General features: G+C 45.8%; 1 protein-coding gene across 1 annotated transcript in view; it reads left to right on the top strand.

Annotated features, from left to right (window-relative positions):
- The window catches only part of grin2bb (glutamate receptor, ionotropic, N-methyl D-aspartate 2B, genome duplicate b), a 63,718-nt gene that overhangs the window by 25,817 nt on the left and 23,897 nt on the right, over positions 1-14,004 (top strand). Inside the window, exons 3-5 of the mRNA XM_034534990.1 lie at positions 6,563-6,706; positions 8,239-8,509; positions 9,197-9,389. Of these exons, the coding sequence (XP_034390881.1) occupies positions 6,563-6,706; positions 8,239-8,509; positions 9,197-9,389 (608 nt within the window). The remainder of the gene's footprint in view (positions 1-6,562; positions 6,707-8,238; positions 8,510-9,196; positions 9,390-14,004) is intronic.

The raw sequence follows: 14,004 nt of genomic DNA, 5'->3' as shown, positions 1-14,004 counted from the left end.
GCCGGACTCCTCCTTCCGGCTCATGTGGTGTCTGGCTGAGGTATAAAATAAGTTTATGTTAGGAAAGAAGTCAACAACGTTGACTCCTTTCCTGCCTTTTGTCCTTTGTAAAAAAATCCTAATTTTCTCTGCCGTGTACATTTTTTGTTGCTGACTTCTAGTTAAAACCGCAGGAGCATTGCTGCTGTCAGACACCTCCTCGTCACTGCTGTCTGACCTCTGCCCCCGACCCGTCTCCTTGGCTTCCCCCACCTTGCTGGCCTTGGTGCCACTGCCTGCCTTCTGGGCCCGCTTCTTCCTCTTTGAGGCAACTTTAAACTCCCCAACTTCCATCTCCGCTTCTTCCACCTGCTCAGCCCACCCACCTACACTTTCCTCCTCCGCCTTTACTTCCCCACCAACCTGCTGTGCTACCTCCACGGGCTTCTCCCCAGCACCATTACCCCCCATTTCCTTTTCTTCTCCTCCATCCTCACCATTTCCCACCTTAACCAAAGCCTCCCCCCTGCTGCTCTGGACACCCTCACCATCATTACCACCACCACCATTATTACAACCATCACCCTCACCACCACCATTATTACCACCATCACCCTCACCACCACCATTATTACCACCATCACCCTCACTCACCTCACTCACACCACTCACACTCAGCTCAGGCACAGCAGCATTCACCCTGCGCCGCGGCGCCGGAACAGGCCGCCCAGACGCCGCAGCCGCGCCCCCGGCCGGAGACGCGCCCCCGGCCGGAGACGCAAACGCCGCCGCCGCCACCGCCGCAGCCGCCGCAGCCGCCGCCCGCAGCCGCCGCCCGGAGACGCCGCCCGGAGACGCGAACGCCGCGTCTACTTTCACCCTGAAGCGGAGGTTGAGGTCCTCGTTCCGGTTGTTAAGTATCATATACAAGTATCTACGGTGGGACACTACGTGCTTCAGCAACTGATCTTTACACCCAGACAAGATCTTCCTGATCGGGGAAACCACCTTCCCGTGTCTGGAGAGCTCTCTGCTGAGGAACTCATCGGTGATGAACGGAGGGACATTAGATACAAGGACTCTAGTAGCCGGCTGCACTAACGGAAACACCTGGACAAACAAATCGTTCACCGTGAGGCCCGCCTCCACCACACGGTTCACCTTCTCCACCTGGTCCAGGAAGATGACCACGGCGCCGTTCATGCGCGCGGCCGACTTAATGCTGCTGTGCCCGACCTTCGCCCCCACAGCCATCCCGATGTCCTCCACGCTGCAGGAGAAAGCGGCCGCGATCTTAATGCCGTGCTTCCTCGTGAGGTGGGACAACGTGTCTCCATTTACCATGGCGTCTGACGCCGACCGGCGAGACACCGGCAGGAGGAAACAAACACCCAAAGAAAAACCCACAAACTACCCCAAAAATACACAACTAACAACCCAAACTACGGTGAAACCCAACCAATAAACCAAATGAAATTAAAGTACATAACTAAGGGAAAAAAAACAATTCGAAAAAAAGATCCGCTCACTCACACACGCTCACACACGCAAACTCCCAGCATGCACCGAGAGAGAGAGAGAGAGAGAGGGAGGGAGAGAGAGAGAGAGGGAGGGATGGAGAGAGAGAGAGAGGGAGGGATAGAGAGAAAGGGAGAGAGAGAGAGAGGGGGAGAGCGGGAGGGATGGAGGGAGAGAGAGAGAGGGAGGGAGAGAGAGAGAGAGGGAGGGATGGAGAGAGAGAGAGAGAGAGGGAGAGAGGGAGGGAGAGAGAGAGAGAGAGGGAGGGATGGAGAGAGAGAGAGGGAGGGATGGAGAGAGAGAGAGAGGGAGGGATGGAGAGAGAGGGAGAGAGAGAGAGGGGGAGAGCGGGAGGGATGGAGGGAGAGAGAGAGAGGGAGAGAGGGAGGGGTGGAGGGAGAGAGAGAGAGAGAGAGGGAGGGATGGAGAGAGAGGGAGAGAGAGAGGGATGGAGGTATGGAGGGTGAGAGAGAGAGAGAGAGATTTTTTCCGGTGAGTTCACCGAGAGTGCAGAGTCACCGTCTTCACTGGAGGTTGTACCTCTGGGACCGGGAATGAGCCGCTTCTCTGGTGCACAAAGGTTGCATGAAGTCTCCCGAGTGGTTCACTCCTCTGCCAGACTTTTTTATTGGGGGGGAATTCACACAACTAGCTGTTGCAGATTTAGTGCCACTGCACCGAGACTATTTAGAGATTCCTGTGCTGAGGCTCAAAGAGAAAGTGGTGTTTGATGTGACTCATATATTAGAGGGGTGGGAGATCAGTCATGTGAAGAAATAATAAAGACTAAACTGACAAGTACACATTCGTCGGTCGTGACCTGCCACTGAAAAGAAAACACCCGTGTCATGAATGTACATGACCTCATCTTAAAGATTGTTCTTTGTTACAATGAAAACACACAGTTACAGTGTACATATGTACATATATATAAGCTAGGAAGCAGAACAGTTAAAGTGAGAACATACCGATCTTTACACATTGTGCTTTGTCGTGGACGAGCTATAGTTCTATGTCCTGCAGCACAAGAATAACTTCTCTATGGATCGTTAACCACTTTATGTTTTTAGGATCCTTTCTGGTTAACTTGTTTGCATCTTTTGGCCTTGTGTATTTTTGGGATTTGCACCGTAATGATATTTTGCAGCCGTGACAGCGACGCTGGTTCTGTTTTCCCCTCGTGAGTCTGTGTGTGAGACGGCAGAATGTGTCCTGAAGACACGGGAACTACCACGGAGGAGCTTCTGACTACATTGTCAGGTGTTCATATTTCTGTCTGGCCGTGGACACATTTTGTCAACAAAAAGTGTAAGAAGCAGTTCCCAGACACACACACACACACACCCATCTGCTCCGATTTGTGTGTGTGTGTACTACCTCGGAGCGACCACATCCATCATCAAACTCGACCTTCATTATGATCTCATATACACACCTGTACACCTTTGTGACTGCATCTTGCACAGCTGATTCCAGCACAACAAGTTGGAAAACTTAATATGTTTTTTAGCAGGTTAGCCAATTTTAGCAATACGGGTTGGTGGAGTTTTTCTGACTTCTGGGGTCGAATCTCTAACTGGGAACTCTGAAATTCTAACTTCAGGGTTCTAAGGGAACGCATCAATAAACTCTGTGGGCCAAAATACTCGAACACCCTGCTGTGGAGGACACATTCTGCCATGAAGACACTCACAAGGGGAAAAACAATACCATCCAGATTGTTGAAAAGAAATTGCGTATTATTTATTTTGAGTGTGAAATTGTCGGCCATTATTCACACGTGCTACCATGTATAGTTTGACAGGGCAGCAACAGTAGCTCAGGAAGGCGGAGCTTTGTCTGTTACCAAAGTTACTGTCGATGGAAGAAGTGTCGTAATCCTAAATCATTTACGCCAAAAGATTTAGAGTTATGTAATGCATCGTCCACACATCGGAGTTCTTTATTCTTAACAAGTCCTCTCTATGACAACTGGAGAGGCCCGTTCGTACCCGTCCATCCTGCAGCCCCTCGTTAACCAGACCTGACCGCACAAATGACCAAATGTAACCCACCTCAGAGACAGGAACTTACAATGTACAGAGAGGAGACACAAGGAAAAAGCTAGAAAAATGAGATGCCAAACCTTTTTTCTCGGGCTCGCGGTTGAGGAGAAGGATGATGTGAAACGACAGGCCAGAAAGCAAGCGGGCGGCTCCGGTAATGACACACGCACACAGACTTCGCCCTGCAGGACACTTCACACCTCTGTGATATGAACTAATGGAGCCGCAGGACATTATGTAAAAAGAAACGTGGCAGAGAGGAAAAAGGAGAGGGCCGGGGTCGAGAGAAAGAGGGAGGGAGAAGAAAAGCCGGACGCTAATGCCGCGTTGATGAAGGACAGACGTGAAATAGTGGTGATTAGGAAAGAGTAAGTAGAATGAGATGATGATTAGTCGTAATCTAAGAATGAAGTAAGAAGTGCCCTCACGATCCCTCTGAATGGCAGGTTTGGTCTGGCGACTGATTGCACCTCTCTGAGCCCACGATTAGGACGCAAGAATCAGGAGGGAGCGATAACAAGACAAAGAAGGAGTTTAGGAGGTTGAAGGAGAAAGGGATACTGTGTGAGTAAGAAGCACACAAAAAAATCAGAACAGCAAACGGTGGAGAAGATAGTTGGAGCCGAGGTTGAGGCAGTTCACCAAAAATAAAAAATAAGTACAAATAAAATAACCAGTTGCTTTTTTCGTAGATTGTTTTGGTTTGATTTGTCCAAGTTTACAAATATTTCTTTCTGAGATTTCTGCTGGGGAGGTTGAAAGCATTGGGATCACATTTCAATAATTCATCATTAACGTGTCTTTCCAAAAGCAATGTCCTGGTTACCCTGGGTAACCACGCAACAGAGCGGAAGCAGCCAGAACTGTAGATTATACTGAGGTCTCCCACCAAACCTACCTCAGATAATAACGATCCGAAAACAGTCTCAACTTCATTGACATTACTTGGATTTTTCATAATAGATTTATTCCGTTAACCGTTCAATTATACATTAAAATGTGGTATTAAAGTCTGTCATCCTGACTGCCGGGAATTAAGTACTGGTGGAGAAATGCTAAATGCATAAAGTAGTCTAATTGAAACATATTCAAAAAGAATTCTGGCAACAGCTTATTAAATGTGTTTGTTTTAATGTAAAATGTAAAAAACCCCGTCCCCAAAGTCACACAAATGAATAAATAAGACAAGCAGGAAATGACCTCAGTGGCCTCGATTGTGGTTATTGACGCGTTGACCATCCACAGAAACCAGGACACTCCACTGTACAGAAGGGTGGAGGCACACACTCCAAAATATCTCAATATACAAAATAGTTTTTGTTTATAATTTTCATGCTTTCAACAAATCCAACAAAAAGACCAAAATCACGTTGTCCAAGTTGAGACTCGCATCCTTGAAAACAGGTCATAGGTATCTAATCTAGTTTTGATGAACGGGTCAGTAATTTCCCAAAGCCTCTGGGCATTGTATTGTTTACTTTAACAGGAGTAAAAGGCACTATTTTCAGCTGCGCATTAATACACACGACCCTCGACCGACTCTTCAGAGCAACAGGATGATGTCTGTCGGATTGACTCAAGATCAGCCGCGGTGGCCACGTTCATCACGCTGACGGTTGTCAGCCTGTTCAACAGCGAAGGCTCGTTGATGTATTTTTCATAGTCTGCACGGCACAGAGAAATAAGTTACATCAGGCTGCACAACACTTGTTCATTGGTTTTGGGCCTTTCGGGGGATTTGTTGGCAATAACATAAAAATACCACCAGCTTCATCCTGTAAAGACAGGAAGAAGAGGTGTCTGATAGCGAACACGGTTGTAGAAAAAGACTCGATCCACAGATGGAATAATAATAATGTCAGGGTCAATTACACGTCGCGCTCATCTGGACAATTGATGGAAGTGTGAGGTTAGAGGTGAACGCTGCATTAGCTGTCGTTCACGGGTGAGAACTCCAATATTACCTCCCTGAACAGAGCCGACTGCATTTACTGTCAGCGTAGGTAAAACGTCACATAAACAATCACTGGAGGGCGAATGTTTACACTCTGGCTTTTAATTTGAAATTAAAGTTGGAGACAAGTGAAGTGAGATAACTGATCAGAAAGCGTTTACTGTGGTCCTCACTAGTATCGCTGGGCCTCGATGTCACACAGATGTCAATCACATTCTACATGGAAAGTGCAGAGCGAGGAAAGGGATGATGGCGCTGATAGCCTGGCTCAGCATGTAGACTGGAGGCAGGGGGGAACACACAATTTGTGAATTCACAACCCAATGCCAAAATCTGTGCCTGCTTATTGACATGATGTTGCACAGAAGTGCTCGGCAGACGCATTGTACGTTGTTCAAAAGACTGTATGGGTGCTGCTGGGTGTATTTCTTTAACTCGCACGGCAGCAGGATGTCGAGTATTTCTTCATTGGAGGGTTATTATGATAAAGTGAAACTAAATGAAAGCTATATCCATGAGGAAAACCTAAACTAAACTGAAACAATATCGCCTGATTAAAAACTAATATAAAAAGAAAATCTAATAAAAATGTGTGTGAATTCATTTCAGTGTTTCAGCTATGATATATCACAACTGGACTTGATATTGAAGTGAATAAACAAAAAAATTTATAACTATGGGAACCTTTTGGAGCAAAGAGCGACACTGAAGACCTTTTCTCAATGGAAAATATTTATTTTCCCGATGTTTGATTGACATTTGATTGACAGATGGTTCTTCCAATCACCCGCCTAGTGTCTTTTGAAGTGAAAGTCTCTGATTAAAACCCGAATATAATCGATAAAAGGAATGAAAAATCTGTTATTGTTGCATATTCTCGAGTGCAGCTGTACGGAGCACACGCTGAAGAGTAAAGCGCAGCTCTCAACATACTCTACTAGTCCCCGAGGCTTGCAGGAGCTGGACACGCTCCACTATCATCTGTGCCCTACCTTCCGGTTCGCTCTCGTGCTCTGCATGACTCATGACCTTGTTTGCTGATTGGTTCCTTGCCTCTGGTTTCCAGGACGACCAATCCATGTTTTTCCAGTTCGGCCCGTCCATCGAGCAGCAGGCCTCCGTCATGTTGAACATCATGGAGGAGTATGACTGGTACATCTTCTCCATAGTCACCACGTACTACCCTGGCTACCAGGACTTTGTCAACAAGGTAACTCCACACATTGCAGACAGCATACAGCATCCTTCAGTGCATCTGGCAGTAGGTGTGTACGCACCACCTTCACACCTGACAGACCACATGTATTCCTTTGCTAAGAGCTGGTTCCAGAAGCAGCAGGATACTTTAACAGCTAATAGCCTACATTTTTACAAAAACGTACAGATTCAAACAAAAGATTCCCTTTCCCTCTGGGTCCCAGGCACATTAGGTTTGATTACTTTTGTCTTTTTGGGGACCCATTATAAGAGGCCAGACGGATTTTGTACATTTCATATTGTTCTCTTAACATTTGTGTCCTATCTATTTAAAAGAAAAAGAAAGAAAAAGAAAACAGTCTTTGTGTTTATTTTGCTAGGACTATGTACAATTGATGAAATAAAACTATTGATGAAGCGATTTCCGAGGAGCCGACTGTCTGGTTCTGAACCCATAATTTCAAGCTTTTTAAAAATGATAACGAGTTTGATGTGAGTGGGTAGCGAGTTCCATTTGCTTTAATGGGAAAGAAAAGGCAGATTGTTCAGCATGTCGTTTTAAATGCAGCCACTCAGTGAGCCCTCAGCCTCCTTATCTTCGGGGCTTAGACTCTTTCAAGGGGCTGGTATGAGATCCTGAATAACTTTGAACATCAGACTCACATCTGAAAAGAATGAAAAGTTCTTCAAAGTCAGCTAATCATATTTCTTTGTGATATTGCAGCAGTGGCAGGGTATTTCCTTTGAACAAAGTTATAGAGTAACGATCCGGTTTAAAAGTCATCTAAGAGTCATCTTTAAGAGTCATCTAAACAGAGGTTACGAACGAAGATATTTAGTCCATTCGCTTTATGTTGAATGTATAGAGTCTCATATCAACTGGTGTCGTTTGCTGTCCCTTTTGCTTATCTGCATGTATTTTTGAAAGCAAACAAGTCAAAGCCCCAACGAGCAAAGCTTGAACCAGTTATTACCAGCACCATGAATCTCATTCTGTCCTTCTGTCCTCCCTCTAGCAAAGATCAAGCACACGTACACAGAAGAACATGCGGAAGAAAATGTGTGATGTAATGGGATATACTGCACACTAAACGCTCGGTTCTGCCTGTTACTGAACAGGAATTGATTCCCTGAAGGAGCAGCTATTACTCTCTCCCTCAAAAAACAAAACATCTATCTGTCATCTAAATGCCACATATAAGCAAAAGAGCCACAATCTTAAAAATCACTTCTGCTAAACATGATCTATGAACCCCGTGCCCATAGAAAAATAAGAAAGACTCCATCTCCATACAGCCTTAAGATTTGGGGAAAGAGATTACCTAATCTCGCTCGTGTTACACTATTATTATCCTATTTTATTAATCGACCGCTGTCTTCCACTCCCAAGAGACGTGTAAAGAGTTTTGCAATCTGGCAGATGGAGGAGGAGACATCTCAGTCGATGTTGTTCCAGCTTCACAACTGCTCTGTTATGTGTGCAGCCTACACTTTAAAACCAATACAAAAATCATTTAAAAAATCCCATCCGGCTCGCCGATCTAGGTCCGAAGTACCATCGACAACAGCTTCGTGGGCTGGGAGCTGGAAGAAGTCTTCCTGCTGGACATGTCCGTGGACGACGGAGACTCCAAGATCCAGAACCAGCTGAAGAAACTGCAGAGTCCGGTCATCCTGCTCTACTGCACGAAGGAGGAGGCCGGCACCATCTTCGAGGTGGCCCATTCTGTGGGCCTCACGGGTTACGGCTTCACCTGGATCGTGCCGTCGCTGGTGGCCGGAGATGCAGACCACGTCCCCGACGTCTTCCCTACAGGTCAGACGTCTGCTTAGCGTCTAACTCCTCCGTTGCACAAAGCGGGCTACTTCTTGTCTATCTAACCACGAGGGGCCCGGGTCGAGCTCAATGAAGTCTCCTTAGTGTTGGAGAGCAAAAACGCTGAAATCTGTATCGCATTATTGTGTGATCTGTTTTCAAAAAGCTTTTTATTGAAATGTGGGCGCAAGTGGCAGATGGGCTTGTTTGCATGTATGCAAATGTCCCCCCTTGTCTGTTTGCTCTACCTGTGCCGTCAGCGGTGGGGGCGCATACTGATTCATGTCAACCTCAGGTAAGTGGGTCTGTAATCTTTGGGAGTTCATTTGTGTCGCATCGGTTTATGAGATATGATGATTGTCGACTGACAAACTGGACTATGTTCGTAGCGGCCGCCATCCCATTAAGAGAGTTCCCAGTGATGTTGTTCTTGAAGATACCTCTCTGCAGGAAAGACGCACTGATTTGGTCTCTGAGTTTTTCCACTTTTTAGCCTCCTCTAAAATGGATTTATTGTTGTATTCCACCCGCCCCTCCCCTGGCTATTTTACATTGCACGCTGCCTCCCTCTGTCTCACACTTTTCTGCCTCCCTCGCCCTCCCTTTTCATCCTTCTCCATATTTCCTTCTACACTTTCCACGCATCTCTTCCTCTCACCTCACTCCATCTCTCGCTCTCGGTCCCAGGGCTTATCTCCGTGTCGTATGACGAATGGGACTACAACATCGAGGCCAGGGTGCGTGATGCAGTGGCTGTCATTGCCACGGCGACCTCCACCATGATGCTGGACCGGGGGCCGCACACACTGCTGAAGTCAAGCTGCCTCGGGACACTTGACAAAAAGAGCTCCAACACCGGCCACTCCAAGGAAATACTGAAGTGAGTGAATGCCCCAATCACAGTTTACCAACTGTAACTGAAAATATGAACAATAAGCCATAACTATAACACTCTGTTGCTTCTCCAAGTTTGTCAAACCACCTCATACGTTTATGTTGAAACGTATAGCGTTTTCAATTACACTTTTATTTGTGATACTGCATTGTAATACTAGGCCATATTCATATAGGTCGCACTGCAAGAAAAAAGATGCAGCCTCTCCTTCATCTGATTGACAGCTGGCTCTGACCTGCAACACACGAGCAGTGCTGCTCCTTTTTATGAGCTGGTGAAAGCATTGATTTCATGTTTGGAGCCGTCTTGTGATACTTCAGACCCTTTCACATCTTCAAGGAGACATTAAAAAGTAATTTGTGGACTTAGTTTTAACATTAGCTTACACTAGCTAACAGAAATGTACGACCTATGTTTACGACGTTTGTTTACGACGTTTGTTTACGACGTTTGTTTACGACGTTTGTTTACGCCGTTATGAAATGAAACGGCCGTTGTTCCAGATATTTATGTTTTGTGAAGTGTACGAAGCGGGCCATCGTACACTGTGACATGTAGGGGAAGCCTTTGCCTACAAAATGGGTAATAATCAAATACATTACAGCGATATACCATGAAAACAAATATGCTTGTCTCTTGGCCTATATACACATTTATCTTGTCTATTGGTGTCCTCCCATGCGTTTCAGCACCCTGGACAGCGCCATCAACACCCTCTACGCAACAAACAGCGCTATCCGTCTGAGAATCCCTCATAATAGTTCACCGTGATGCATAATAAACATTGTGAGGCTACTGTTCAATATTTTATGGGCTATTTGGAGTTTCTGTGTCAGGTTTCAAGGCTGAACCCAAATGTAGACACCGGACAAGCAGGCGAGGTGAAGGCAAGTCTTTAATTGAGAGAAGCTGGCAGGGATGGGGAGTTGTTGGCTGGCGGGCGATCGAGGCTTGGCAGAGAGAACCCAGTGCAGTTGATGCAGGTTCTTGTGAGGAAAACATTTGTCAGGTCTGCAGAGCGAGAGACGGGGGGAGAAAGGGTTTACGACGGAACGGACCAACCAGAGTGCACAGCCTTCTACTACTAAGGCTAGAAAAATAACAACAACACACTCTCACCAGACAGCCAGGTTACGCAGAGGAGGGGCCGTGACATTTTGTGGGTAAGGCATTCGGCCGATGATTACCATGGCAACGGTCGAAGCTTCGAAGCATTTGGGTCCGCCTCACTGTCTTTGCTGCTGAGTCAGCGTGACATCCTGGACTTATCTTTCAAATCCATGTCGTGGATCTCTTCAGGGAGTGCAGTTAGTGACAGTGTGGGCTCCGAAAGCTAGATGGAGTAGCATCGGGGGCGGGGCTTAGCAAGAAGTTCAAATTTTTCTCAGAATGAACAGGTTTACTTTTTACATCACATTTGTAGCACAGATCCGATGTCTTTGGGAGCTGTAACTTTAGCTGAACAACATTTTTGGGGAATTATTATTATTCATATTAATTAGAGCCAAAAATGAACCGTCTGCAAAATCACAAGGGGAACAAATAATTGCCAAAGCGCAGTCGAATATGACAATAAATCCAGCAAACGTCCGACCACACACATGCAGCACACATCGTGGACTCAAATTACACACAGAAACGAAGACACAATTCCCAGAGGAGAACCAGAATGTAATTAATTAGCCAATAAAAACGTGAAAGACAAGGCGAACCGGGGCATTAGCTCTCTGATCTTGTGTTATCTTTAGCTTAACCCACAGCCATCTTTTAAAGGAAAACATCCTTCGTCTCCTCTGCCTCTGAACCTCCTTGTTTTTTTTGCTTTTTGGCACATTACAGAACAACCGGGAGCATTGGTATTCAATAATTAATCCCCATTTAACTTCATAGGGCATGCTTTCAGTTCACATTGATCAGAGATTCCACAGTTAATTGAATGCTCGGGGACAACCGGATTAATGAAGAAAAGAGCCATAGAACAAGAGGGGGTTATCGCCAGCACACACACACACACACACACACACACACACACACACACACACACACACACACACACTCACACACACACATGCGTGTTGTTATAGCATGACATTTAACTGCTCTGTAGGGCGTAATCTAATAGAAGCTTAGTATTACTAAAGTCATTCCTTATTAGATGTATGTCAGCCTTATAAAACTATGCGCCCGCTTTCCCTTTATCCCTCGTTTTATTTCCTAATATTTAACATTTTCTCTGTTTTTGTTTGTTTGTTTCAGTGTCAGTCTGAATTTGAGGAATGTGAATAACTAGGGAAACATTATGCAACCTCCCCTGCCACTACTGCATTAATCTCCAGGCTGAGGTTGATGTATCGCTGTACATTTCTGTCTCGTCATTACCCATGTTTCTGTTTTTAATATCGGGGGCACTTAGGCATGCCGTGAATCGCTCTGCTGCCAAACACGACCGAGATAACAATAACACCCCAGCCATGAATATTTCAGTCCCCAAAAGGTGCTATCAGACACAGGGTTAGCTCTCAATCATCCTTCAGGCACACACCTGCGACGCTACTGCGGGGTGTGTGTGTGTGTGTGTGTGTTTCAACCAGCCATTCCATTTTTCTTCATTTGACTGAGCAAAAGTAGAGTCTTTGGATGGGTAGATTTTGGTGCAACCCCAGAGGCTAGAAAAAACCTAACACACACACACACACACACACACACACACACACACACACACACAATTCCACCTATTCCATCCCTTCACCCGAGAGACAAAAGCAATAATAAGGCCATATGTCTCCATGTGGTCCTGTATAGCTCCAGGCCACAGTGCCATCCTGTCAGCGCTGATGGACGGAGGTGGTCCAGTGAGTCACGCTCTCAAATTTGTTTAGGGGCCACGTGACCTTATGGGGCGCACAAACACGCATATTTAAACACATGCATACACCGCGAGCTCTCGCACGCTCCAACACAAGTATAGGAAACACACACACACACACACACACACACACACACACACACACTCTAGAGGCCACCCATTGTTTCCTGTCAGACAAAGAGGACAGGAACACTTGGATAATGAGAAAATGTGCTCCAAGGGGTTTTGGATGATGCACCATGGGGACTTATTTGTGTTTGTGTGTGTTTGGGACAGGGGAAGGGAATTGTATTTTGTTTGACAGCGTATGAGCGCCGTCCAGGAGAGCTCAGCGCTGCCCGCTTGGCTCGCTTCTCACGCATGCACAGCGAGCTTGTGGCTGTCATCCCGCTTCACCTTTATTAAGTAGAGCCGTATTGTTGCGTTTCTTAATGGGTTCAATAAAAGCGGCCGTGTAACAAGTCCTGGCTCTTTTTATTGGAAGGCAAGCGGGCCACTTCATTGTGCGTCTGGAGCACAAATGGCCGCCTCCTTTCATAAAGCCTTTCCAATGCACGCGGGTCAAGTAAAGTACACATCCGTGTCTCCTGCACGCCGTGTCACTCAGCTCCCACTGCTTTTCTGTCTCGCGTTCTTCTGTTAACCTCCTGCACGCCGAGGTCTCTCATCTGAACTCTGAAGATGCATGACTCCCCACCCCCTGCTTTCTTCCTCAGTCAAAAAACTGTTGATCCTGATTTCCTATATCTACATACACTTTCAGGAGGGAGTATATCCTGTCATATGTTTAAGGACAGGATATCTTACACTGAGCATGAGTTCTGTTTTCCTCATTTCACTCTGTCTACTGTCCTCTCCCTAATTCCTGTGAGAGACGTTTAAATGCCATGGATATAACCAATCAATATGTCATATGGCCTTTTACTTATTGGAATGTTCACATATCTCATCTGTGAACACCGTCGCACATCTGTTACTACTACTCCAGTGTGTGAGACTGTTTCACTGTTACTGACATGTATTCTGTCATGACTGTCGGTATATACATTCACTCTAAAATAGCTTTAGTTATGTTTCTATGTTAGAGTTTGCATGTGGGGGATTTCCAATAACTTTCATTTTAGTTTAAGCATTTTAAGCCACTTTGACTCAACGTTTTCTCCAAGTGATCCATGTTGTTGGGCCAACCATTCATTGTATTAGTTACGCCTTATGTACGAGGCACACTCAGTAGTTTCAAACTGTCAACAAAGATATGTGCAAGGTTGGTGTCAGGTGTGTGTAGCCAAGATCAACATTCAGGCATTATAGAAAATAATGTCCACGAAATGACAAAAGATTCATATGCAAAATGATTCTTAGGTCACAACGGCAAATCAGAAGAAAGGTAGATCTGATGTTTTTTTCTTCTGAGTTTAGAGACAACCATTAGAGAAAAAATGACATTTGAGGTTTGCAGACTATGGAAGTTCAGTGTCCTCACCTGTTAAGCCCTTGTTCACATTTCTAATGATAGAGGGCTCTCTTTGATACACTGCTCCCCTCCTCCAGACTCCACAGGTAGCTGTCCCCATGGGCCCAGATCACATGGAGCTCCGGTGGACTCTCTTATTAAAGGCTGCAGCTCAAAGTGACTCAGAGCCTTACATCTTTTATGTGTGTAGCCACATCACTCTGTATTTACGCTATCAGAGCGGTGGCACCAGCAACAAATAAGTCAATAAATGAACAATT

This window comes from Cyclopterus lumpus, chromosome 1 (genome assembly GCF_009769545.1).
Source record: "Cyclopterus lumpus isolate fCycLum1 chromosome 1, fCycLum1.pri, whole genome shotgun sequence".
Lineage (NCBI taxonomy): Eukaryota > Metazoa > Chordata > Actinopteri > Perciformes > Cyclopteridae > Cyclopterus > Cyclopterus lumpus.
Note: the sequence above shows the minus strand (reverse complement) of the source record. Positions and strands in the feature narration are given on the sequence as shown.